Source organism: Rhopalosiphum padi, chromosome 3 (assembly GCF_020882245.1).
Source record: "Rhopalosiphum padi isolate XX-2018 chromosome 3, ASM2088224v1, whole genome shotgun sequence".
In the NCBI taxonomy this organism is placed as follows: Eukaryota; Metazoa; Arthropoda; class Insecta; order Hemiptera; family Aphididae; genus Rhopalosiphum; species Rhopalosiphum padi.
This window is the reverse complement of record NC_083599.1, coordinates 81,823,646-81,850,567: the sequence shown is the minus strand read 5'-3', so window position 1 is coordinate 81,850,567 and position 26,922 is coordinate 81,823,646. Positions and strand designations below refer to the sequence as shown.

Sequence of the window (26,922 nt, the reverse complement as noted above, 5' to 3'; positions counted from 1 at the left end):
ACAAATTAACCAAATAATTAAATTTGAATAGTAAATACTAAACAGTAATAAACAAACAACTAACGATCAGCAACAACCTTAAGAAAATAAAATAAACAAAATAATAACAAGTCTATCAGTCACCAGAACTATGACTCGACCAAAATATAAACAAAGGAATCAACAAAGAATCAAATATAAAAATTATTAAAGAAACTATCAATAAAATAAATATTATAACAACAACACTATTGTAAACACAATATGAAATATTAATAACTAAAGAACAATATAATAATAATATAATACCTAAAGAACACAATATAACAACCAAGTTATAACACTTAAGATATACTCAAATATTTATAATTTATAAAATAAAACACTCCACTCAATAACTTTAAATAATAACCGAACAGTATTAATTAAGAGAAGGTGTCTAATGAACTATTTAATATTTAGTAAGACACGAGCTGTGCTTACAATTGATTATATATTAAAGTAAATGTTAAATATTATAAATGAATATTAAATATTAAAGCCTAAACAATAATACAACTGATTATTAAATATTAGAACAGAATATTTGGTATTAGAGCTGAATATTAAAATTGAATATTTGATATCAGAATCAAAATATTGTAACTAACTATAAAATATCACAATCAAATATCAAATATTATAAACATACCAAATATTTCAATTAACTAACAAATATATTAAAACTGAGCGACAAATATCATAATTAAATATTAGATATCTAATTAAAAACAAGGCATATGAATATTAGCATTGAATAAAATATTATACTATAGTCAACCACTAAATATTATAGTTGAGTACTAAATATTATAATTAACTATTAAATATTATGAACTTTAAATATTATAATAAACTATTAAATATTATATAATGAACTATTGAATATTATACTGAGCTGTTGAATATTATAATGAACTATTAAATATTATATAATGAACTATTGAATATTATATGTAAAGATACCAAGATAACGTTATAATTGCTTATTAAACTAATAACACCTAACTGATGATATTAAATTGGTAAATAAAAAGAATTTAATACTTGTATGATATTTATAAAATAAAGTACCTTAAATCTGAGGAAGTGCTTCACCATAAACTTCAAACCACGCTCTGCTACCAAAATGTTCGCACTAGGGGCTCCTCACGCTGCGGTTGGCACCTAGAACTCGCACACCCTGGACCAGGTACAATAGAGCTAATATAAATATTATACAAGTGAATTATAATAGGTGAATATAATAGATCTTTATTATAATTAATACCAATAAAATAATATACTAGCTGAGATGATCAGTCTCAGACTAATAAACATATAAAATAACAAATGATAATTAAATAAAACAAATAATAATGTCAATAGAATACACTTCGTCCCATACCGGAGTATATAACAAATAACAATATATCAATAAAATAATAAAGGGGGAAACGAGACGGCTGCTCAATACATAAAATAATAATACGAGAGGAATGCTGAACTGCGTTTTGAGCTGACTGGTGAGAGATGAACTTGAGATGAAACCACGAGGTTTTGGACCCGAGCTGGACCATGTGAATAATATATTAAATTAGTTCACACTAACACTACTGCGAACTGCTAGCTTGGAATCAATCGCCCACGAGACTGATGACCACAATGGATGAGCTTCCAATCAAAACAATATTTCTGCACGGAACGGTGCGTTATACATATAAAGACCAAGATGGCGTATATAAGGTGTTGTTGCGAACGGCAACCAGTAAAAACAGAACTGTCCGATAGAACGGCAACGGAAAAACAGAACGAGCGATAGCCGCCCAACCAACGCGACGTCAAAAACATCGCGACCGTTGCGAGCTGCAAGTAGGCGACCGGGGTGAAGAGGAGCGTCTCTTCAGTAGTGTTACCAACCTGGGGCAGTGGGACTGGGCAACACGAACTCAGGTTGACGAAGTCCGAACAAGTCACTTACCTCATATCTCTTCGAACGTTGCAATATTATTCCGCTCTCTCGGCGCACTCAGTATAGCTTTATACGCGTCAAGATAGTCGTCACACGGTTGTTTCGGTACCTATTATATTTGACAGTCGACATTGTTTCGGATTTTTCTTTTTCGTTACGTACTTTCCACACGCGTCACAGGTGCATTATTCAAAAGGTATAATATTTTATATTAGTTGATGTTTATGTTGATTATATTATATTTATTATATATTATAATTTGTAAGTATTATATTATTAGTATTTATATTATAAGTATTATATTATATTGATTATATCAGGTAATATAATACTATATTTGTTATAACATAGGACATAATGAATACAGAAAAAATTACTGGATGGTTAGAAGATAATATAAGTGAGGATGTAGATTTGTTAGAGTTTGATGACGGGAATGAATCAGATAAAAGTAACAATGAATTCGTTGAGAACACTAATCATAACTCAAGTTCTGAGGAATCTGATGAGGAATGTGTAGAAAATTTAAATTTATGGTTATCAGGTCCACAATACGTGAGCAAAGATAAAAATTCTTATTGGAATATGCATCAATCCCTAAAAATACCCGCACAAGGTCACATAATATAATTAGACAGCTGCCGGGTGTAAAAAAAAATGCTCAAAATGCTAAAACTATAGAAGATGCGTGGACATTATTTTTTCCTGATAATATGCTAGAACAAATTGTCAAATACACTAATAAACGATTAGATAAGTTTAGATATAGCTACTCAAGAGAAAGAGATGTTCTTCCAACTAATTTGATTGAAATAAAGTCAGTTATTGGCCTTTTATATCTTGCTGGAGTGAAGAAATCTGCGTACATAAATTTAGATGAATTTTGGCACACTGATGGCACGGGCATAGAACTTTTTTGATTAGTTATGTCTTTACGTAGATTTCGTCTTCTTTTGCGCGCATTACGTTTTGATGACTCTGATACACGTGAAGATCGAAAAAAACTTGATAAATTGGCACCAATCAGGGAAATGTTTGATGGATTTATTGATAGGTCTAAAAATTACTACAATCTTAGTTCAAATGTAACTATAGATGAAATGTTAGAAAGTTTTCCTGGGCGTTGTTCTTTTCGTCAATATATGCCGAACAAGCCTGCGAAATATGGTATAAAAGTGCACGCGTTAGTCGATTCTAAAACATACTATGTATACAATATGGAAATTTACGCAGGTCAACAACCAGAAGGTCCGTATAAAGTAGATAATAGTGCAAGCGCGGTAATCAAAAGATTGATAGCTCCCATATCTAAGTCTGGAAGGAATATTACATGCGATAATTGGTACACTTCATTTCCTCTGGCAAATGACCTACTAAAAATTCATAATTTGACAATGGTCGGGACTGTGAGAAAAAATAAAAGGAAATACCTCTATTATTTACTCAAAAACTAAAAGAAAGACCCATCAACTCAAGTATTTTTGGGTTTCAAAAAAATATAACTTTATTGTCTTATAAACCGAAACAAAATAAGATAGTGTTGTTATTATCAACCATGCATCATAGTGATGAAATTGACCAAGATTCTGGGGAAAATTGTAAACCTGAAATCATAAATTATTATAATTCTACAAAGGGCGGAGTTGATACTGTGGATTTTATGAAAGGAAATTATTCCACAGCCAGAAATAGTCATCTATGGCCAATGACAATTTTTTTTTCGTTGTTGAACATTGGTGGCATAAATAGCCAAATAATACATACAAATAATACACGACATATTTTACCAAGAAAAAAATACCTCGCTGATTTAGCAAAAGTATTAGTTCTGCAAGAAATGAAAAAAAGAGTACAAACTCAAAGTATTCCGATTTCAATAAAAAATAGAATACATGAGATTACTGGCACAAAACAAGAAAAATTTGAAAAACAAGGTGTACCAGGAAGATGTGGTTATTGTGATTGGCGAAAAAATAGAAAAACTAAAACTGTATGTGGAATATGTGAAACATATATTTGCAAAGAGCATAGTGGACAAACAGTATGTGTTAACTGTCAAAATTCAAATGAGGAACATTCAGAATAATATCAAAACCGTATCGTATTCAAACATATTCATTCAATAAAATTATTTTTCATTTATTTTCATTTTAATCTTAAGTATAATAGTTCATTAATACCAATTTATATTGTAAAATATAATAAATAAATAAAATATAATTTTTGTAAATTATTAATAAATGCATTTGTATGTAAAATGTTAAAAAAATATATGATATAAGTGAACGGTCAAAAAGAGCTTGTGCGACCACATGTGTTACATACAATGGTGCGACTCATTGCGGGCTAATAATGTTGATTGAAATGTTTAGTGAAAAAAATCGCACATTATTTGTAATTGAAGGTTATAAATTTCGTTTCCACAAACATTTAAAAAATAACATTGATCGATATTGCTGTACAAAAAAAATTTGTACAGCATATATTCATTTAAATAATAACGTAATTATTAAAAAAGTTTTAAATCATGAAAACCACGAAAAAGATAGTGATGAAACATTAAACAGACAGACTGTAAGTAATCAAGTGAAACGTAAAACTATTTTTAGTATTAATGAGAAGCCGAGTAAAATTATTCATAGCCTTATTACACAAGACGTAGACACTTTAACAACATATGATTTAACATTAATAAGAAAAAATATTCACCATGCTCGATCATCTATTATGCCAAAGTTACCCGTGGACTTGAATTAATTACATACCTCTCTAGATAATATGAGTCATTTATATTTGTATTTATTTAATTACAAATCGTAACGAAAAGTTTTTACTTGTAAATGACAATAGACCAAACATTTTATTATTTTCTACTGAAACTAACTTAAAATTTTTGAGTAAAGTTGATACAATTTTTGTAGATGGGACCTTTAAATGTTGTCCGAAATTATTTACCCAAATGTTTAAAGTTCATGGTTTACAAAATGGTAATTATTTACCACTCTTATTTTTTATACTTCCCAATAAAGAAATTAAAACATATGAAAAAGCGTTTATGCACATTATATCTGAATGTAGCAAACTCAATATAATATTTTCACCAAAAACAGTTTTTGCTGATTTTGCAAAGGCGATTCATATAGCCCTGTGAGAAAATGCAGGATTTTAACTACTATGTCATTATAATTTTATGGTCTCAAGTGTAACCTCAAATCTACTTCCTTGATACATCTCATAGACTATATACAATTAATTAGTTTCAAAATTATGCTTATGCGATATAACAATGTAGAAGTGTATACGAGATATGTTTGTGATGTAGTATAGGCATTCGTATTGTGATAATCACATTTAAGTACTCGCATAGATGCACAATTGATGTTTTACTTTAATACCCGTTTTACATTGGCGCATGGTGATCGCATATAGTGATCGCAATATTCATTTTTAAAAGTTATTATATTATTACTATTTTTAGACGTTATCGGTGTAAAATCCCACAATATACAGTATCATGCCCGAGAATCTAATTAAAAATAAACCACCCAAAACCGTACCGTCAATTAAGATAGTAAAGCAATCAAATACCCATACAATTAATAATGATTCTACATTATCAAACTCTGAATGGCAACTGTTGGATACAAGTTATTTTAAGTTTCGCGTGGTCGTGCCGCGGTTGGTAACATGCCGTCATGTTGTGACGCCGGAGCGTGTGACGCGCCGTCCAACCTTTGGACCCCGATATCGCCGCGACCAAGCTGCCCGTTACCGGTGCCCCGCCGCCGGTCTTTTTGTCGTCTTTCCACCGTCTACGGAACAGGTTCACGATCCGGTGCCCTGTCGCCGTCATTCCGCCATATTTTGCGTTTTGGCTTTGTTGCTCATCCGAGCTAATCTCCGTTCCGCGCCGTGCCGCGTTCGCGAACGTTTTGTTTTTGGCTCGCTAGCCACCCGACGTACTGTTTTTTTCGTCGGTAACCAGCCGTCTAGGCTAATCACCCGAGCCCCCTGTGCTCACCGACTCATCGCGCACGTGCTTGTGCCCGCGATAGTCACGGCCGCCTGTGCCAAAAACCACGAGCTGTATTTCGTGTTTTCCGTCGCCCGTCCTATTTTCGCTGCGCGACCTCCGACCCGTGGTTATTTACGCCGTCCACGTGTCTTAGTACGACTGTCTGGTGTCTGACGCGTCGTTACTAATTTTGTTATACTTTGTATCGCCCTGCCGATCTTTTGCCGTGCGATTTTGAGCCTCGCTCGCTCACGTGCCCACGTGTTCCACCCGCCCGTTTTTACGCAGTGCGAACCGTCGCGTATATATATATATTTAGTTGTCGTTTGAGCCGCGTTCAACGCCGTGACAACGGACGTCCTCGCGTGCCGTTTTAGTTTAGTGTATAAATCTTGCACCAGTAAGTGTCACGTTCCGATCACCTGGATCAACGCCCGCGTCGTCCAATTTGGATCACCTCCATACCATCGTCGACCACCGCACGTACGTACGCGGTGTCGTCGACATTTTCGTCATATTCGACGATAGTGCGAGTGTCGCAATCACGCCTGCCGTTTCATCGCCGTTCCAGACCAATTACATCACCACCATCGTGTTATCATCAGACAACCCGGTTATCAGGTCGTACACACGATATCATTTGTATTATTATTATTATTTTTATTCGTCACATATTCGACGTACTTTGTATTATTTTGTCGTCTCCGACGCGCCTTTATATATATATATTATTCGATTTTATAGCGCCGATCGTATGTGATCGCGCTTACATACTAACCCTAGTAAATAAGTGTTTTTTTTTCTTTTATTGCAGAATCACGTAAAATAAATTGTTCTGCACATTGTCATATATATATATTTAAATATTGTGTTGTTTTTTGGTCACCTAATACTCATCAATGAATTTAGTTTAATTAGTCAGAGATGAACCGCCCCTAAATTATACAGTCCACTTTCTCCCTCCTTACAGCGCTATCTATTTGTCGCAGTAACAAAAGAAATAATCGCACACAACGGGTTACGTGTAGACTGCCGTCCGTGCGCACACGCACACATACGCGTAGACTCGTCCGCCGGCTTCTTGTGCAGCCCTATCGCACAGCAACAACAAAAGTCTTCGAAACGTACTCTTCCTAATTCACCTGTTACTCCATGCAACAACCAGGGGAAAAAAACAAAATTATTTTTCTCACCAAACCGATTCTCCGCATTATCTGCAGATGAACCTTCCAACGATCCAGATATTGCCGATAATAACGATGTTTATAATCAAAATGAATCTGAACATGTAACATGTTCAGCTGGAACGTGTGGCGTCCGGCAATACTGCGCGACGTTAGAAAAACAACAATATGGCCGCCGTTCGTTGTCATGATATAAGTTTTTTTTTGTTATTATTAAAAAATTTACGTGATGTTGTCAAGCTGAGGAAAAGCACGTTTTTCCTTCTTATTGCTTCGCTCTTTCTTTTATCTTCCGTGGCCAGTTTCGGCATGGACATTGATCCCGTGACCAGTTCTGGCTCCGGTCACTCGCAGCTGCAATTTTCAATATTCACCATTTCCGGCACATTTTGATATTTTGTTCTCAGTTCCAGCTCAACTCAAGAAGTGGTCCAGATTCCCATCGTTCCCTTTACGGTACCGTTTCTCTTATTATTATATTATTATTATTTGTTCATATAATCAAGATGGATTGTCTTTGCCCTTTGGTAATGCCAGCTGGTGTATTATTTTATTATTTATATATATGTATAACATAATTTAACGTGTGATATTATATTATATTTTGTTTTGAAATATTATTCGTAAGATTTATATATATCGTGGCTTTATTTTATTTATTAACCCTACCCTCTTCTCGTCATAGTCAGAACCCTAGTCATCGCCGTCCACAAGCCAAAACAAAGGTAAGTCCGGCGTTGGCGAAACAAATATTATACCTAGCCTCATCACACATTACACTAAAATATCCACAGTCTTTGATTTCGTTAAATATTATATTTTGTACTTTTTTTGCACATAGCTCAATCAGTTGATTTTGGATAGACCAACTAGTGTAATTTGTTTTATTTTGGAACATGATAACAAAATGTTCATTCAATTTTGATGCAAAGGTACACATTTCTTTAAAGTTACCTTTAAAAATTATAAAAGTATTAAAATATAATAAATTATTATTATTAATAATAATAATAATCAATGTAGCTATTCAAATTCTAAATGATCCCATAAATGATATACTTTTATTTAATGCTTCTTTATCTTCTTTATGAACTCGAAACTAAATGCCTTGACGTCCCAAGTAAAGAGTCACTTCAATAAGATTTTTGATGTAATCTATATTGCATAATGCTATATTGTATAATGCTATACTCCAACCATTCAAAATAATTAAAAAATGATGCATTAAAACTTAAAAAATCTTTTTTGAGTACCAAAAGTTGTTTTTGGATAATCATATGGAAAAAATTAGGTTATAAAAGTTATGCTAATAAAATTAAAAGCAATTATGGTATCCCATATTTCTGTGACTTTAAATAGTATATGTATAACCTTACCTTTAATATTGGACGTACAGGTCCAGAATCCCAATTACCAAGGTCTAAAACCCATTCTAAAGTAGCTGAGGTTGCCTTAGAATCAGTAGTATTAATTGAAATGTCTTGTTCGATTTGATCGTTTATATTATCGACAGGCGTGTTCTTAGAATATGTAGATTTCTTATAATAAAAAATGTCAAAAACCTTTTGTTTATCCATTTATCTAGTCGCAAGTTTATGACGGAAAAACTTGAAAATCCGGAAAAAAAATTCACACATACACACACGTGTTTACACAAAATGGCGATGAAACAACGAAAAAATTAACAATGTAATAAATAACGTAATACCAAACAACAAATAACGATGTACAATAGTGCAATATTGCAGTTGCGCGTACACACACGTCATCACAAACACAACGCACGCACCTACGACAGGCGGCGGTTTATCGGCTTAGGCGACGTGCACAGCCGAGTAAAAAAATAGAACACGTATCGGGACATTCGGACCGCTGTCTTATCGTTACAGTGTTACATATTAATAAACAATTTCAAATAACCTTAATGACGCAAAAATACATCAAAAATACCAGTTTTCCAAATTAAATTTTGTCGGTTTGAAAATTTTTTTCAATGACAAATTATTTTATAGGTATACAAACTATTTTTGGGGGGCTTAGCCCCCCATGCCCCCCCCCCAATTTGCGCTTATGCACCGAAGACGTAAGTACATGATTTTTTTTTTTTTTTAATAGCTTCAACAGGCCATTAAGGCCCTTCGCTGCTTCTACTATGCCTCTCCATCGATCTCTGTTGTCTGCATCCTCAATTATTGCAGTTTCATCTACTTGCATTAAGTCTTTCTTTACCCGGTCCATCCAACGCTGACGTGGTCTTCTCTGGGGCGTGTTTTATTTGGTTTAGATATCACAACTTGTCTCATTTGGCTGTCCTTATCTCGCCATATGTGACCAGCCCATTCCAGTCTCTTTGAGACAAGATATTTTTGGATATTTGGTCCATTAAAGATTCTTTCAATATTTGCATTTGTTCTCCTTTCTAACTCCCCTGTTTCCGTATTATACATGGGACCATATATTCTTCTGAGGATCTTTCTTTCAAATATTAAAAGCTTTGTCTCGTCCCCTTTAGTGGTGGACCGCGTTTCGCACCCATACATTACTATGGGCCGTAAGTAGGAAATACAAAGCTTTTTTTTAGTTTCTCTGGAATGAAGCTTAGATCTGAATAATTTACTCATTGCATAATAGCCACGATTTGCCGTATTTAGTCTCAATCTAATTTCGTTATGCATATCATTCCTATTATTCAAATTGACTCCCAAATATTTAAAATCTTCTACTAGTTCGAATGTATATCCATCTACGATGAGATTCTGTAATATTCTTGGTCGCCTACTCATGATCATATACTTTGTCTTATTCTCGTTTATATTGAGGCCCATTCTTTTACTAGAATTAATTAATTTATTTGTACTTTCTTCTACTTCTGTTTGAGAGTCTCCAAGAATGACAATGTCGTCAGCATATGCAAACAATGTGCCGCTACCAGTTAGATCCATTACTCGCGTTTCATGCATATCTCTGACCACTTTTTCCAAAGCGATATTAAAAAGAATGAGGGATAGCGCATCTCCTTGTCTCAGGCCTGACTTGACTTCAAAATTCCCTGACTCCATTCCCATGAAACGCACTTTGCATGTAGTATTGGAATTGCAACCTTTAACCAAGTTTACCAGTTTCCTGGGCAATTCAAAATTTTGAAGTACTGTCCATAGCTGTTCTCTGTCTATGCTATCGTACGCTTGTCTAAAATCTATAAATATCATGTGTAGGTCTTTGTCATACTCATAATTCTTTTCCATTGTTTGTCTTAGCGTGAAGATGTGGTCACTGGTAGATCTTCTTTTTGAGAAACCACACTGATATTTTCCTACAATGTCTATTGCTATTGCTTCTATTCTTCGTAAGATAGCTATTGAGAGCACCTTGTACGCTGTGTCTAAAACCGATATACCTCGATAATTACTAACTTTAGTTGGATCCCCTTTCTTGAAAATAGGGCAGATAACTGATAACGACCATTCCTGTTCAACTTGTTCGCTGTTCCATATATTTGCTATAATGTGGTGAATGTTAATTAAAATTTCCTTCCCTGCAATTTTTAGTAGTTCAGGATTTATATTATCTTCCCCTGGAGATTTATTATTCTTTAGTGATTTAATAATAATTTCTACTCCAAAAAGCTAGAAGAGCACAAAACAACAACACCCCAAACTCGGAAAACATAATAAAACTTAACAATTTCGAGTTCAACTGCTCAGAAATACTTAAACACGAGCATCCTATCTATCCTCCATGGGCAATGAAACTACACGCCAACATCGATCTCTCACAACATATCAAACGTGAAACCATGGACAATAGATTTAGAAATCTGGTACATTCCATATTGGAAGACTACCAGGATCACACAAAATTTTATACCGATGGTTCTAAAACTAAAGCAGGAGTAGGGGCATCGGTATACTACAACAATGAAATAAAAATGATCAAATTCCCTGACTTCTGCTCTATCTACACAGCTGAAGCTCTTGCGATTTCACATGCACTTGAGATAGTTAAACAACAAAAGACAGACCATGCACTAATACTAAGTGACTCTCTTAGTGCTCTAAACAGCATCCTAAATATTAAACCCAACACTATATCCAGAATAATCCAAAATCAGTTTTTTCTACTAAATAGTAATAACCAATTCGCCACACTGCTTTGGATCCCCAGCCACGTTGGAATACCTGGCAACGAGACACCAGACGTCTACGCCAAACGAGCAATAACTTCTTCTGATGCCATTTCTGTCCAAACATGCTCTCTGAGTGACATCAAGGGTGTCATACAGTCCCTGACACTGCAAAAGTGGCAACACCGCTGAACTTCATCACAAACAAAACTCAATGAAATTAAACTATCCATCAACCCCTGGCCAACTTACCTTACCAAAAGACGTCACGAAGTCGTAATTAATAGACTAAGAATTGGACACACTAGGCTTACACATCTCCACCTCATGAAACGAGAAGATCCAGACCCATGTACAACCTGTGGGGAAGCCCTCACTGTTAAACATATCCTCCTATACTGTCGAAACTACGTAGACACCAGAACAGCCTTAAGTATACCTGAGCATCTTTACGAAGCACTCGGACCCGATCACGAAAACGCTATCAAAATCATAAAGTTTCTCAAAATAACTAAATTGTATAACCTTATCTAACATTTTTATTTTATTATTTTTCTCACTACCTATGTTGTACTCATATTTTTTAACGTTATACCTACATAAATTATCTACATTGTATTTAATATTCATAATGCTAGTCAGCATCTCACTTAATGTTCACATTGTATATTATGCCAATAACCTTAGTTGTTGCGGCTTTAATAAAATAAAAAAAAATAAAAATAATAATTTCAATTTCCTCGATATTTGGTGCTGGCAGTTCAGGTTCTGCTGTGTGATGTAGTATTTCTTCATACTTTCCATTGTTGTCCATTCCAGTGCGGGAATTATTGCTGTTTAATAATTCTTCAAAATATTCTTGAAATTTTCTTACGATCTCGCTAGGTTCCGATATTATATGACCATTCATGTCTGTGATGAAATTAGTACGTGCCTTAAATCCTTCTTTAATCGATCTGCACTTCTTAAAAAACAATCTAGGTTCTTTCTTATAATATTCGATATCTTCTATAGCTCTTTTTTCCATTGCGCGTTTCTGTTGCCTAATCACCTTGTTTGCTAGGGTTCTGAGTTGAGAGTATTCACTCATGTTCTCTTCTGTTGGATTCAGCATCATATTTTGTCTAGCTAAACTTCGCTTGTTAATAGCAGCTTGGCATTCCAGATTAAACCAATGATTTTCGTTTTGTTTAGTGCGCTTACCTCGTAGTCTTTCAGTGGCTTTTGTTAGAGATTTTTTTGTCTTTGACCACAGTGTAACTTTATCCGGATCATGTTCTGTAAGATTATATTTCCTGAGACTTTCCGAAATTTCTCTTTGGTATGTGTCTATCTCCTTCGGGTTCCTTACTTATTCTATATCCAGTTTATTATTCTTTCCTGTTTGTTTCTTACTCCTCCATTTTACTGACAGCTTTAATACAAACGTTGCAACAACTAAATAATGGTCAGTATCTCCATCAGCTCCTCTGTAACTTTTAATATTACGAATTGATGTTTTGTGCCTCTTGTCTATTATGATATGGTCAATTTGACTTTTCGTTTTCCCATCTGGGGCAGACCATGTATGTTTATAGATGTTTTTCCTTGGGAAATAGGTGCTGCTAATTATGAGGTCTTTTGAACAGTAAAAGTCAATTATTTTTTGACCATTGTTATTTGTCGTAAGATGCCAGCTTTCTTTTCTAATCGTTTGTCCAAAGGACGTTTCTCTACCAACTTGAGCGTTTAAATCTCCGACAATTAGCCTTATACAGTTTTTAGGCAAAACGTCAAAAGTTGCTTCTAACGTATCATAGAAACTATTTTTTTCCTCGTCGTCTGCATTTTCAGTCGGTGCATAGCAGTTCAATATTATTAGATCTAGTTTCTGTTGCGCGATTCGAATGTAGCAAATACGTTCATTCACTGGCACAAATTTTTTAACTTGATTCATCATGGCTTTGTCAATCATAAAACCGACTCCCTTCTCATGTCTACCTGTTTGTAGACCGCTGTAGAAAATTATTGAGTTGCCACTTTGTATACTACCACTATTGAGCCATCGAACCTCCTGTATGGCTACTATGGGGATTTTATATCTTGTAATTTCATCAATCATACATTTCAGTGCGCCTGGTTTAAAAAGCGTTCTTATATTCCATGTTCCAATCAGTAACTCCAAATCTTTCCGGGTCCTATTTCCATTTCGTGATCCATTTTTTTCCACATTCCGAGGCTTTAGTTGAAGTTTCTTAACAAAAGTATGTTTTTAAAGAGGACGGGTTGTTAGCCCGCCGCTCAAACCCCCAACCTGGAGGACCAGTTTGGGCCAACTAATTAAAGTCAGCCCGTAGCTCGGGGCCCGGGGCCGCTAAGCCCGTAGCACTAATAAAATAGTGCCCCCCTGAGGGTGAAAGTACATGATATTTAATTATATTTGCTAATTGTTGAGTTAGAGTATATTATGGTGACCACATGTACTGCAGTTTTTCATAAGAAAGTATTTTTTTTTTTCATTTATATTTTATGGTTCGAGCTAATGCATAACTATAATTATAATTATAATTATATACTATAAGATCGGAGTTGGGCTAAATATTATCTAAATAATTAAAATACTTATATTCGAATAAAAAATTATTTAAATAATCAATTCTAATAGGTATGTAGGAAAATTATTAAAATATGTTTGTACATCTGGTCACCGCGTTACGTTATATATATAAGAAAAAAAGAACGATGCGTGTGTCTTAATTAATTATAATTTATTTCAGCATGGACAACTTGAACATCGGTTCCATAAACAATTGCCCGGGTTTGCGGGTGAATTACTACGGTAATTCAAACCCGTCGGTAATCCCCGCAAACCCGCGGCCAAAACAGGCCGTACGCCGTAAGTTTATCGAAATTATTTTCACTTGCCCCGTGTGCTTTTCGTGAGTAGTATATTCCATTGTATATTCTTGTTAAAGTCAAAAAATCGAAAAAAAAAGCTAAGCCGGCCGCGGCGGTAGGCTCATTCAGGAAACCGGAGCGAGTGGTCCCGGGTGTGGCGGAGAACCCGGGTAGTACAGCGATGACCCCGTGAACGTCAGATGAGGCGCCGGGTGCGGCGGCGGAGGCGGCCGAAAAAAAAAATGTAAGTTATATCATTTATGTTTAAAATTAATTTACTATATTATTGTAATTAATGTATTTAATTCTTTTTTTACAGCAAAAACAATAAACTTAAATTTTTTTTTTTTTAAATTATTTTAAATTATTTTTTTTTATATTGTATTATATACTGACACACACACACACACACGCACAAATATATTTATACGATTTCCCACTTATATATTGTGGACGTATATTAAATTATATGTATATTATTAAACCTATTAATATTGTTAAACGTAACGTGTTTTTAAATATTTTATTATTATGTATATATTGTACATTTATGTTTATTACGAATGTTTGTTATTGCATATATATTAACATATATTATTACAATACATTAGTTTTGTTATTATACTACCTATATATATTTGTCCTCAATATTTTCAATATATTATAAGGTGTTTGCTATAGTGCAGGTATTGGTTTTATCTGCAACAGACTTAACTATAACGTACAAAAAAACGAAATATGTGTAATATATAATATAGCCATGTAGGGTTTTGAAGCCCATCATGCAGTACTTGTCTTTGTCGCCGCGTAGGGTCTCCAAAACCTTCATTTTACACGTTTTCTTATGGAATTCAAACAGAGCGTGGCCTGTAGGGTAAGTTTGTAAAATGGTTCATTGAAATACTCAGGCGTTAAATTATATGGGCAAATGTATAAATAGAATATGTTTGGAAAATTTCTATCGTTTTCGATTTGTAATCGCACTATTAATTCGTCAGTTTTAATAATAATAATCATTAATCATAATATTTATTACTGTGATAAATATGTGGTAAAAAAATTGTAATATTACGATACAACACAGTCGGTTGATGAACGTGCTGCGTGATCGACATTTAAAATGGACGAACGTATAGTTAATTGGCTGAATAACAGTGACTTTGAGTTTGATTCAGATGATAGTGAGGATGAGGTAAGAAATAATATAATCATTGTACTGTTTAAAAATATAATAAAATAAAATAAAATATATGATTATATATGATTCCGATATTGATCCGGATTATTTCCCAAACCAACTGCACAACGAAGAACAAAATATAGGAAATTGTGACAATGATGATATTGAAAATGATAACGACGAAAATGCTCAACTCACAGCCGATGAGTTTGAACTACAGTTAGAGTTACTATAATATAATTAGTAATTACTATAGTTAGGTATTTGAGTTTAATATAAAAACAGAAATTTATAGTTTTGTTCTTAAAAAAACATCACAAAATATGGATTATGATCATTATATGCAAGTTATGAAAGTCGTACAAATTGCCAACTATTTTAGCTACTTAACGCTCCAAAAAGGGATAGAAGATACTGGATCTATCCATTTAATAAAACACGGGAAGAAACAGGAAGGTTTTTGAACTTTTATGAAAAAATTAGATCGAATCATGATAAATTTTTTTACATATTACCGTATGTCGGTTGCTTCATTTGATGAGCTTATGATAAAAATTCGGCCTTACATCACCAAACAAGAAACAACATTTCGAAGTCCAATATGTGCTGAAGAATGACTTACTCTAACAATCAGGTAAAATTGAAATATAAAATTAACAATAAATAACAAAACATACATTTTTTTTTCAAACCATGATACATTTTTAATTTAAACCTTTAATACATATTCTTAGGATTGTAATTAAATTCAATATGTATAAATTAGTATAATAATAACAGCAAATTAACAAACACTTTAAAAATATTAGTGAAAAAAAATATGAAAGTACTTATTTCAAAAATAAAATAAAAAATAATTATAACACTCATAACTTCAAATTAAATACGATCCTCAGTATTTGAAGTTACATTATTATTGAGAGAAGCTGAAAAAGTAGATGGGTACGGATAAGGTGTAAAGCTTGTTTAGAAGTGTGGAAGAAATGCATTTGAGGGTTGATGAATTTGATGATTTGTCAAATTCTGTTGGTTAGAATAGTCAGTATAACGTTGATAGATATCATTATTGGATTGAGGTGGTGTAATTATACGTTTTACTGCGTTCATAAATTCAATTTTCAAATCCAATTTTTGAGTATCGTTCATTTTTTTAAGGTCGGGTAAAAAAGATAATAAAAAAGCTTTATCGGCATCGAATTCTTCAGGGGGTTTTAGGGGGGGATTTTTTATAAACTCAACCAGAGTATTTTGAAAGTCTAAATTATTTTGATCCTTTTTTTTTTTCTAGTAGACAAATCAGACGCTGGAGTAGTCGCTTGTGAAATAGAATTTTCTCCATCACAACTGTCGTTATTTGATTCGTCAAAGATGTTAATATTTTCTAGACTATCCATATTTCCGGTTGTCCTGAATGATAAAAAAAAATACTTAAAAATACATAGTAAAATTCTTAGCCGAGCGATACATCATGCATGTATTTATTTTAATATGATATGTTATTTTTTCTATAAATGTCAATAAAATTTTATTCGCTTAGTCAAAATTAAAATTGTAATATGTATATAAGGCTCCTGATATATTGTTACAATAGCAGTTTAAAATATGTTCAACCATGCATATGAATAATAGACAATATCCCGACCATGTCCCTTTATTAATTGTGTACCATTGAATGTTTACTCACTTTCTTTTTTTCATTACTGGTATAAGGAAAGATAGTACATCTCCGTACGCATATGACTGTTTTGATTTTGCTTCAGATCCACTCTTTACTTTCCTTGTCTCATTTATAGATCTTGTATAATTATCCCTTATATTTTTCCATTTAGATTTTTAAATCTTCAACTGTAGTAAACAACAATAAAAAATTAATTTAACGAGCAGGGATGAACTCGGAAAAAAATCGTGGGGGTATAGTCTTCAAAATTATCGACTAGAATTTAAAGTTCCAAATTGTTGATAACTATTAAATTACTGTTAGTTATATGTTAGTTAGATGTACTATCAATTTTAGATTTTTAACGGAGTGATGAATATATTGATTTTACAATGAAATGTATGATTTTTTTGTGTTGTGTCTGTCATCAGGTTTTGGATTAGTATAATAGTGCTTTGATTTTTGACTTTAGCCCCTCATTGAAAAGGAAAATTTATTTAGTTGGTACTCTGGGGGGTAAAAAATGTCCAGAAGTTTTCAAAAACGTCAGGAAAAATCCTAAAAAAGTAATGGAAAAACGGGAATTTTTACGCATTAACAGTTTTCGATAAAATCGATTTTTTTATTTTGCTATAACTCAAAACCGAATCATTGTAAATACTTGAAATTTTTACCAAATTTTTACTTTAGCGTTATCTACTTACCATTAAATTTTCAAAATATTTTGACTTTTTTAAGCTATTTATAGACACTTTAAATTTTCGATTTTTCTAATTTTTTTTTTTGAAATGCCGATAAAAGTTACTTTTGTAGTAAAAAAAAATCAAAAATCGTTTGTCACAATTTTTTTACAAACATTTAAAGTTCAAATGTTTACAAAATAATATGTCAAATTTGCAAATAATTTTGAATTTGAAAATTCATAAATTTTTTGTGATTTATACCTAACGTTAAAAAACTCAATACAAGGTTCATCATAACTTTTTTTCAAAGAACTGTAAAAATCTCCAGTGTCAATATAAAAAAAAATTATGAGCATATATGAAATTTAATATTTTACGAAATCGCGTAAAATATTTAAGATAATCAATGATATATCCTAAAACGATTTAAAATATTTGTTGTTATTTAAAAAGTATAAGTCATAGAAACATGAAACTTTCATCAATAGTTGAGAAAAATAAATTACAATTTAATTATAGATAATAATATAATATTATAATATATCCTAGACTGACAAATCATCTCCGTTCAAAACTGTTTTTTGTTTACAATAATACCTCTCATTGCATTAAATTTAACATATTCATTATAGTGGCCTAATCTTCACCTCTACAATACAGCAGAGTAATATCCACTTGCCCACACTTTTTAATTTCTTTATTATATCTTATGTTTCAATTTTTATAGTTTCAGTTAAATTTGAAGTAAAAAAACTAAAAATATCTAATTTATTATTTTTAATTCATATTAGAATATTGAGTTTAAATAATATTAAGATTTTAACAGTTTATTTAATTTTCCTCTCCTTGTTTTAAAACAATTTAGTTTAATTCAGACGAAAATAATTTTCATTCTGCCGACTGAAAATCAAATATTGCTGAGTGGGAGTGGGGTGACCCCCTATCGGTTCACCACTGTTAGTAAGTAATAAAATTATGAAAAAAAAATATAAAATGCTTTTTTGTTTATCAAATATACGGGAAATTTGGACCTCAAATATTATTAAATTAAAATATGTAATTTATAAATTTCTATAAAAAAAGTTATACAACAACGGCTTGATCACTTAAAATTTTGTTATAGATATTTATCAATCGGTACAAATTTCGTTTCACTACAGTATAAATTTCTGTTGGGTAAAAGTACTATTAACACAATTATACGAGAGACTTTTCAAGCTTTATGGACCATTTTGCAACCAGAAGAAATGCCTGAACCTAATAATAATAAATGGTTAGATATAGCAAATAACTTTTATATGAAAACTAATTTTCCAAATTTCAGAGCTGTAGATGGAAAGCACATTCGATGTATTAATCCAAAAAATAGTGGTACTATGTTTTTTAACTACAAAAAATATTTTCTATTCTGCTAATGGCTGTTGTCGATTCAGAATATTGTTTTGTATCAATTGATGTTGGGGCGTATGGTCGAGAAAATGATTCTACAGTATTCAAAGATTGTCCGTTCGGAAAAAAACTTTATTCTAATCAATTAAATCTTCCAGCCCCCGCTTGTTTACCCAATACAACCGATTCTCCGCAACCTTTTGTTTTCGTAGGATACGAAGCTTTTGGGTTGCATAAAAATTTATTAAGGCCATATCCAGGACGTGGCCTTAACCCAACAAGAAGAGTTTTTAATTATAGACTGTCTCGCGCTCGAAGATTGGTAGAATGCGCCTTTGGTATTCTTGCTAATAAATGGAGAGTTCTACACAGTCCACTTTTAGTGGAACCAGACTACGCAGACGACATAATAAAAGCTTGTTGCATTCTTCATAATTATGTACGAAGAAGAGATGGTTACAAATTTGAAGATACTCTTTCTAATGTTATGAAGGACTTTGGAAATGTCAGTGTTGCAGGAGTTCGTCTGGAAGGTACACAAGTACGCGACTATTTTGCTGACTATTTTATGGGCGCTGGGTCGGTACCCTTTCAATCAAGATTTTCTTACTGAACTATTGAAACCATTACAATATCACTATAATTATGATACTTAAAATTAAAATTTTACATATATTGTTTACATTATATTATTTATCCGTCATATAGACATAAAATATTTTGATATTAACTATACTGTTTAAATTTAATATTTTATAAATTATAATATACGTTTTATTACCTAGTAATTAATACTTTATTGTTTAATAATAAAAGTCATAATTCGTGTCTTTAATATTACAAATTAATTTAAAAAATGTACTTACTTTTTATTTTTTTTTCATTCTCGTCATAGTTTTCCCATTCATCAAATAAATCATTCCCAATATCATTCCATGCTCTCAATTTTACATGTTTGTCTGAATAATATTTGGAACTTATTTTCCATAAACACTCATGTTTCTCCACACTCACAATAAACATTTCTGTATCGAATACACTCATTTTTATGAATTAAAAAAAAATGTAAAAAATTCAAAAGTTCTTCTACCGCGCGTCTTTACCGCTCAAGTGTGGTAGATACTAATGAAAATAATACGTTATAATTACAAGCGGTTAAAAATATTGGACGCGGCGAAACAGACAAACCGTGACATGTCGCGGTTTGGAGCGGCGACCAGCGTCGCAACGCGGCGAAAACGGGGTAGTGTGACTCGTTCCGTAAATAAATATGGGCTTTTAATCAGCGGCGAAACCGTGCGGCGGAACCGCCGTAGTGTGACCAGGCCCTTATACTTTTACATGTATTCGACCATTGTGAATTTTATATATGTTTTTATCTACGCGACGCAGCGATCGCGCCCCTACTCCGCGCAGTACGCGCCAAACCGCCCCGCGAAGGCTACGACGCCAATCGCGACGTAAAGCTCGATCTCTTTGCTCACGACGTTCGACCGAGCCACATCCGCGACAGTCCGACCGAACTTTTAACCGCCGACCCGAACCCGACGTTCCGCGCCATTTTACACGTGGGTATGGACCACGACCTCGCGCTACGACGCGCACGGTCCCGTTACATCTCGCGATTCCACGACGAACGAGCACTCTCAAGCCGAATCTGGTTTCGACCAACACGTCCCCGACGTTCCCCGTCTCGCGACTCGAACACGACGGCTTTCACGCCCACGCGCAACCGCTCACGATTCCTCTTACGAACTCGCGTGCGCCCCGACGCTATTACCGCACGCCCGAGCATCGAGCACCCGACGAAACGGCAAATATTGTAAGCCTAGTCACTCACACGTGTACTTCTGTCAACGACATTATTTCGTCAATAATAAACGACTTTCGACGCATACGCGTCCGACTATAATTACGTGTTTATTTATTTACCTCCATGCCTGCTAGCCTCCATAACCTTCTACTCACGAAGTCAAATCGACAACGGATATTAGGCTCGTTTCACACTACACGGTTTTGACCGTACGGCAAAAAACCGGACGGCGACATTTTGTTAGAGGCGCGAAGAAGAGCATATACGCTTTCATATTATACGGTCACGGCAAAATGCCGGCGCCGCGCCGTGCAGCAACCGTCTACTGCCACTACAGTATACGGCAGCCGGACGGCGCGATAAGCTTAGTGGCGTACGTGACCAAATGCACGTTTTCATATTATACGATTTTATTCGTGCGGCAGAGTTCGATCAGCCACTTCGAGACACGATTACTTGTGATTAACTAATTACTTAATTACTTGTGATTAAACTTAGAATATATTGACTAAATAATGGCGGAATTCGATGTAGAATTTTTAATTACTCTCGTGCAAGAGAGACCCGTGTTGAGGGATAAAGGCTTAGAATTATACAAAGATAGGAATGCTACAAAAAATGCCTGGCGAGAAGTTTTAATAGAACTTAACCCGGAATTTGATGTTCTTGATGACAAGGAAAAAAATTTGTTTGGTAAGTATCTTTTTAGTAATATTACAATAATAAAATATTATTTAAAATATAAATTCTTAGTTTATTAAAAAATTGAAATACCAATATAAATTAGTTCATTTTTTGTTCATATTCACTGGCATTTCAAGTTTATATTTTCGACATTTGCCATGGTAAACTTCCGACGTCAGAAACAAAATATATACACAATGTATTTCTTATATTATTTGGCGTAAGGCCTCCTCTTACGTTACTTTCATCAGGTATATCTGACAAACCTGTGATTGACATTGTATCCAAATCGTTATATCCATCCCTCTCAAGTACAAAATTATGTAAAACAATGCAAGCATTTACAATTTTGACAGCAAATTCTGGTTGTACATTAATTGGTCGATGAAATATCCGCCACTTATTTGTGAGGATCCCAAAAGAGCATTCAACAAATCTTCTTGCTCTAGATAGTCGATAATTAAAAATTCTTTTATCGACTGTCAGACGTGTTCCACCAAAAGGTCTCAGTAAATGTTTATGTAAACCAAATGCTTCGTCTCCAATGAAGAAGTAAGGTAGTTTTGGACTGTCTATTCCGGGCAAAGATTTTGCTTCTGGCAATTGTTGTTCATTATTTTCTATTGACTTCCACAAACTAGACCTCTTAAACACTGCCGAATCGCAGTCTTTACCGTAACTTCCAACGTCAATGTACACAAATCGATATTTGGAATCTGCAACTGCCATGAGAACTATAGAATTATATCCTTTATAATTAAAATACATTGACCCACCGTTAATTGGGCAAGTTAAACGGATATGTTTGCCATCGACGGCTCCTAGGCAGTTCGGGAAATTAGCTCTATTCTCAAACCCAGAAGCAATTAATTCCCATATTTCTTTCGTTGGTGTTGGAATACAATCCTCTCTCATTAGGCACCAAATTGCTGTACATACTTCTTCTACTATTTTACTTGCCGTTGAAATTCCAATTCTATAACTGAAATGTAAATCGGTGAATGTACAACCACTTGCAAGATACCTAGAAAAAATTTAAATTATGAATAGCATATACAATTATTTTTAGATTCTGAATAGAGTGATGGATGTATTAATTTTACAATGTGGTGGGTGCTTTATTTGTTTATTTTTGTGTCTGTTATCACATTTTGAAGCAGTACATTTTTTTTAGACTTACCAATATTCTTTATTTGAATATTTGATTAATATTTTTTCTTTCAGGTCAAGGAGTTCTTAAAAAATGGACTAATCTTCGCGATTCATTTTCAAAATATTTCAAAAAAGACAAAGAGTGCAAGAGAAGTGGTTCAGGAGCAAAAAAAATTAAGAAATATGTATATTTTGATCAATTGCAGTTTTTTAAAAAAAATTTATGTTGAGCGACCGACTTCGAATAGCCTGAAATCGGAACCGAGAAACGATCCACAGAATGAAGAAGATGACATAGAGCCTCAACTGCAAGCTTCAGATAATGTTTTAGATATTTCTAGGGAAAAAACAAGTAATCCACAAAAAAGAAAGAAAAATAAAAGTCAGAACGACATTGATTTGAGAATTATAAAATTACTTGAAGAAAAGGATCAACCTTGTAATAAAATGGCTTTTTTACAAAGTCTCTTGCCTCACCTGCAACAGTTTGATAATCAGGACTATTTACGATTTCAAATGGGTGTTTTGAAAGTTATTGAAAATATCAATGAAAGTAAGAAAGAAAAACATCTTGCTACATCTTCTTATATCCCACCTTATCAGCAACTTTATGTAAATACATCAAATCCTACTCAATATCATCCTCGACAATTGTTCAACACTCCCAACCACTCCAATGTTTTCTTATCTCAGCCATATTCAACTGGAAATCAGCAAATTCCATCATGCAGTAAACAACTGACTCCAGTTACTACCAACCACGAAGTCTCTTACACAGAACTTGAACAGATTAGCCCTTCTGTAAATTCAGTAGCATCCTCATTATCAGAAAGCATCGATTTTAGTACATTTTAGTAGATTAATTTTTTTTTTTTAATTGACATGTAAAAAAAACATTGTAACAGTCAAACATTTTTCTTTTATTTTCTATTGTTATTATTTTATAAAGTATTATCAGTTATAATAATAAAGGTGCGATTTTTTTTTCTTTTATTTTCTAGCGTAATCTATATAAGTATTATCAGTTAGTAAAGGTATAGTAATATTAAGTTAATTAATTACTAACCTCAATGTAATCGATAACATCTCAACTGGTTGTATACAATTTCTAAATTGCGTGTTTTCACGTTGAAGCTTACGCTTGAGTTTTTCATGTAGTACTTCAAAAGAAGCACATGACATACGAAAATAATTAAAAAAACTTATTTTCATCATTTCGTAAGTCATTAAATAATGTATAAAATAATCCAACTTCCTCTCTTCTAGCATTAATAGGATGTACCCAAAAAACACGATTTTTTCTGTTGTCTTTTGCGGCGACTATTGTATAACCATAGTGCAATAATTTGTTTGTCGTTCATTATAACAACGCGCGACATGTTCTTATAAAACTAAACCTGTGAAAAAGTATACTACCCTGCATATATCGTGTTTTACCGTACGGTTAAAACCGTGTAATGCGTAATGTAGCCATTGATCCGGTTTATGCCGTCCGGTTTTTTGCCGTACGGTCAAAACCGTGTAGTGTGAAACGACCCTTGGGCGGCAAGTGTATCGGTCCGGTGGTAAAACTTACACCGCGACCACGGTAACCCATACACTTGTGCACCAAAAAAATAATGATTGTTATCAGCGGAGATGATACTATAACAGTTATTGCGCGTTATTATCGGAAATACGTTAATATTATTATTCGAATAATAATTTACAAAATGCATTTAAGTTAAGTTCATACGAAATAATAGTATGGAAAATGTGCTCATCACAACGGAACTGCGTATAATGCTAATACCTACCGTTAACGGAATGCAATGTTTTCGTTAACCGTAACATTGAAATACTTTATAACTGCGCGCCGATAATCTCGCGTTATTAATGTACGCAAACGGGTGCAAAGGTGTGTCACCGGAGCCGTGTATGCGTTCATTTGCTTACAAAATGACATAACCTATGAGAGTTGATCGATTCGTTATTATTATGTTTTCATACATTGTGTATGAAGAAGACGCGACCAACGAAAATGTTAATAATAATAATAATAATAGTAGAAAGTAATTTATATCGCACTCGTTAAAAAACCAAAAACCTAAACAAACGGTTTGTTTACACACATGGGTGCGGCCTACGCCCAGTTATGGAAGGAAAATAAAATGTTGTACTCACCGGTCTCCTGCAAAGTCCCAGTTATATGAAAAAAAAGTGAACGAATAGGTAATAAGAACTGGAGAAATTATAATTATAATTATAAGAAATAATAAATATGTAAGTGTAATAATAATGAGTATAAATGTGCAAACGAACAAAAACAAAAAAAAAAAATGCTACGACAACTGTATTGCACGGATGTTAAACGTAGCCTGCAGAATTCGGTAAACGGCTCGACCGTTGACGCTTCCTTCCACCCCACCACTACCGCGTTGTACGTCACGCCGTCCAAAGACCTGCAATAATACAGTAAACACGTTAACCGACGTTCAAACACGGTATCGCTCATAAAGTCATAACCAACATTTTATATATACATCTAAGGCCGCGTGCACATTGTAAAGCGTTGCGCGGTGAGCGATGGGAGATGAACGACGAGCGTTGATCGGTAAGCGATGAAGTGTGTACACTAAACAGCACACGATCAGCGTTGTCTATGATATTTTAGTCGCCTGTAGTCATCACCATGGTACTGTGCTCAAAAGTTAGACGTATTTTACTTACCGATAATACATTTTTACGAAATCGCTTTCGAAGTAAAAAACATAGAAGGATTGGAGTTCATGAAATGAACAAAAAACGTAATGAATTTGGCGAGTTTCATCATATTTATAATGAATTAAAAAGAGATAGTGAAAGGTTTTTTAATTTTTTACGTATGTCAAGAGAGACTTTTGACTTTATTTTGTCTAAAGTAAAATTTAAATTAACCAAAAAAACGACAAATTTTAAAAAACCAATTTCTGCAACCGAAAGACTTTATGTGACACTTAGGTAAGTCATAACTCATAATTTATTATAAATGAATGTTTTATTAGTTATTACATTGATAACAACATAGTTTTACAATAGCTTTTTCTCAAACATGGAAATAGAAATTAAAACAATGGAAATTAAAATAACTGAGGTAAAAAATTAAATAAAAATAAATTCCATAATTCCTTTGGTACCTATACCTTACTAGGTAGTGAAAAAAATGTACTATTATAACTTAAGCATACGCCTTAAAAATAAATAATACAACTTGATTATTTTAAATTTATTAAATTAATTGTAAATATTTTGAGTATACATATTTGGAGTACTTAAATTTTGCCCTGTGTTTTGTGGAAACTGGTGGTAAGTTTCTTTCTGAGACGAAATCGTTTGTGGTGGAATGTACATCATTGCCCTTTCTTTTTCGATTTCTTTATGTTGTAATGTTTGGAAAACTACATTTTGAATATTTGCTCTTAGTTGTAACTTTTCCAAAGCATCTAATTTTTCAAAATAAGGCAACAGACTCATTAAAAAGTGGTACTCAGGATTATTCGTCATAGTTGAGTCCCTATTTTGCTCTTCTCTAATAAGAACTAGTTTTTGTTGCTCTATTTTCAAAAAAGGATCATAGTCCATGTCTTCAACACGTCGTTTCTCACACTTTTTTTTCAAAGAGGGTGTTGAAAATTCATTTGAAGAAAAAGAGGCAGGTGTTTCTGAAAGAAGCCCGTCAGTACTATTTTCTTCGTAATTTCCAATTTCGATAGAGTCATCTATTTCGGAACGAGTCTCAGAAGTCATATGAGTAGGAAGATTTCCACTTGTTACACTTGGAATAAGTGAGTCTTTTACAAATAACATTAATTCAAAATATGGCCATTTTGGCTTGTAACTTCTGCCTTCTGCTCCAGACCTTACAACAGGAATTTTTTGAAGTTCTACTCTAAATTTGTCTTTAAGATTCTTCCACTTTGCTTTTACAATTGCACCTTAAATTAAAATAACTATTTATATTAATTGTATATTATTTAATTCAATGACGCATAACTTTAAGTACTATGTACTCAGTTCATCAATTTTTCAATAAACTTTCACGTTGAATACATTTAAGAAGAACAAAATTAAATCTATATTAATATAATAAATATAGGGTGAAAAGACAGTGATTGAAAAGTTTAAAATTTGTTTGCAATTAAAATTTATTATTAATGATAATTAATTTTCTATTATAA

At 33.2% G+C, this 26,922-nt stretch overlaps 5 protein-coding genes across 5 annotated transcripts; 1 reads left to right on the top strand and 4 right to left on the bottom strand.

Annotated features, from left to right (window-relative positions):
* Positions 1 to 7,453: 7,453 nt before the first annotated feature.
* LOC132926203 (uncharacterized) lies at positions 7,454 to 9,789 on the bottom strand. The gene is given in 4 exon segments (XM_060990542.1): positions 7,454 to 7,522; positions 8,545 to 8,706; positions 9,260 to 9,426; positions 9,429 to 9,789. Coding segments are annotated over 4 exon segments (759 nt in total).
* Positions 9,790 to 10,913: 1,124 nt separating this feature from the next.
* Positions 10,914 to 11,483, top strand: LOC132926202 (uncharacterized). The gene has a single exon (XM_060990541.1). The coding sequence runs from the start codon at positions 10,914 to 10,916 to the stop codon at positions 11,481 to 11,483; it is 570 nt and encodes a 189-aa protein (XP_060846524.1).
* A 454-nt stretch (positions 11,484 to 11,937) lies between these two features.
* On the bottom strand, positions 11,938 to 13,392 carry LOC132926201 (craniofacial development protein 2-like). Its single transcript, XM_060990540.1, has 2 exons — positions 12,687 to 13,392; positions 11,938 to 12,569 (listed from the first exon to the last, which is right to left on the bottom strand). Exons 1-2 carry the CDS (start codon positions 13,390 to 13,392, stop codon positions 11,938 to 11,940), a joined length of 1,338 nt encoding a protein of 445 aa, XP_060846523.1.
* A 2,907-nt stretch (positions 13,393 to 16,299) lies between these two features.
* LOC132926200 (uncharacterized) lies at positions 16,300 to 17,980 on the bottom strand. Its single transcript, XM_060990539.1, has 4 exons — positions 17,955 to 17,980; positions 17,033 to 17,125; positions 16,665 to 16,755; positions 16,300 to 16,632 (listed from the first exon to the last, which is right to left on the bottom strand). The coding sequence occupies exons 1-4, from the start codon at positions 17,978 to 17,980 to the stop codon at positions 16,315 to 16,317; spliced, it is 528 nt and encodes a 175-aa protein (XP_060846522.1). The 3' UTR covers positions 16,300 to 16,314.
* A 7,998-nt stretch (positions 17,981 to 25,978) lies between these two features.
* LOC132926199 (uncharacterized) lies at positions 25,979 to 26,674 on the bottom strand. Its single transcript, XM_060990538.1, has one exon. It carries the CDS (start codon positions 26,549 to 26,551, stop codon positions 25,979 to 25,981), a length of 573 nt encoding a protein of 190 aa, XP_060846521.1. The 5' UTR covers positions 26,552 to 26,674.
* Between the last annotated feature and the right edge of the window lie 248 nt (positions 26,675 to 26,922).

Coding starts and splice junctions, on each gene's coding strand:
- LOC132926202 (XM_060990541.1), top strand. CDS start 10,914: ATGAAACTACACGCCAACATCGATCTCTCACAACATATCAAACGTGAA.
- LOC132926201 (XM_060990540.1), bottom strand. CDS start 13,392: ATGATTGATGAAATTACAAGATATAAAATCCCCATAGTAGCCATACAG. Junction 12,570..12,686: donor GCTGTCAGTAAAATGGAGGA/GTAAGAAACAAA, acceptor ATAATCTTACAG/AACATGATCCGGATAAAGTT.
- LOC132926200 (XM_060990539.1), bottom strand. CDS start 17,980: ATGAACCTTGTATTGAGTTTTTTAAC. Junction 17,126..17,954: donor CTTGTATTGAGTTTTTTAAC/GTTAGGTATAAA, acceptor AAATGAGACAAG/GAAAGTAAAGAGTGGATCTG. Junction 16,756..17,032: donor CCAGTAATGAAAAAAAGAAA/GTGAGTAAACAT, acceptor TTTATCATTCAG/GACAACCGGAAATATGGATA.
- LOC132926199 (XM_060990538.1), bottom strand. CDS start 26,551: ATGTTATTTGTAAAAGACTCACTTATTCCAAGTGTAACAAGTGGAAAT.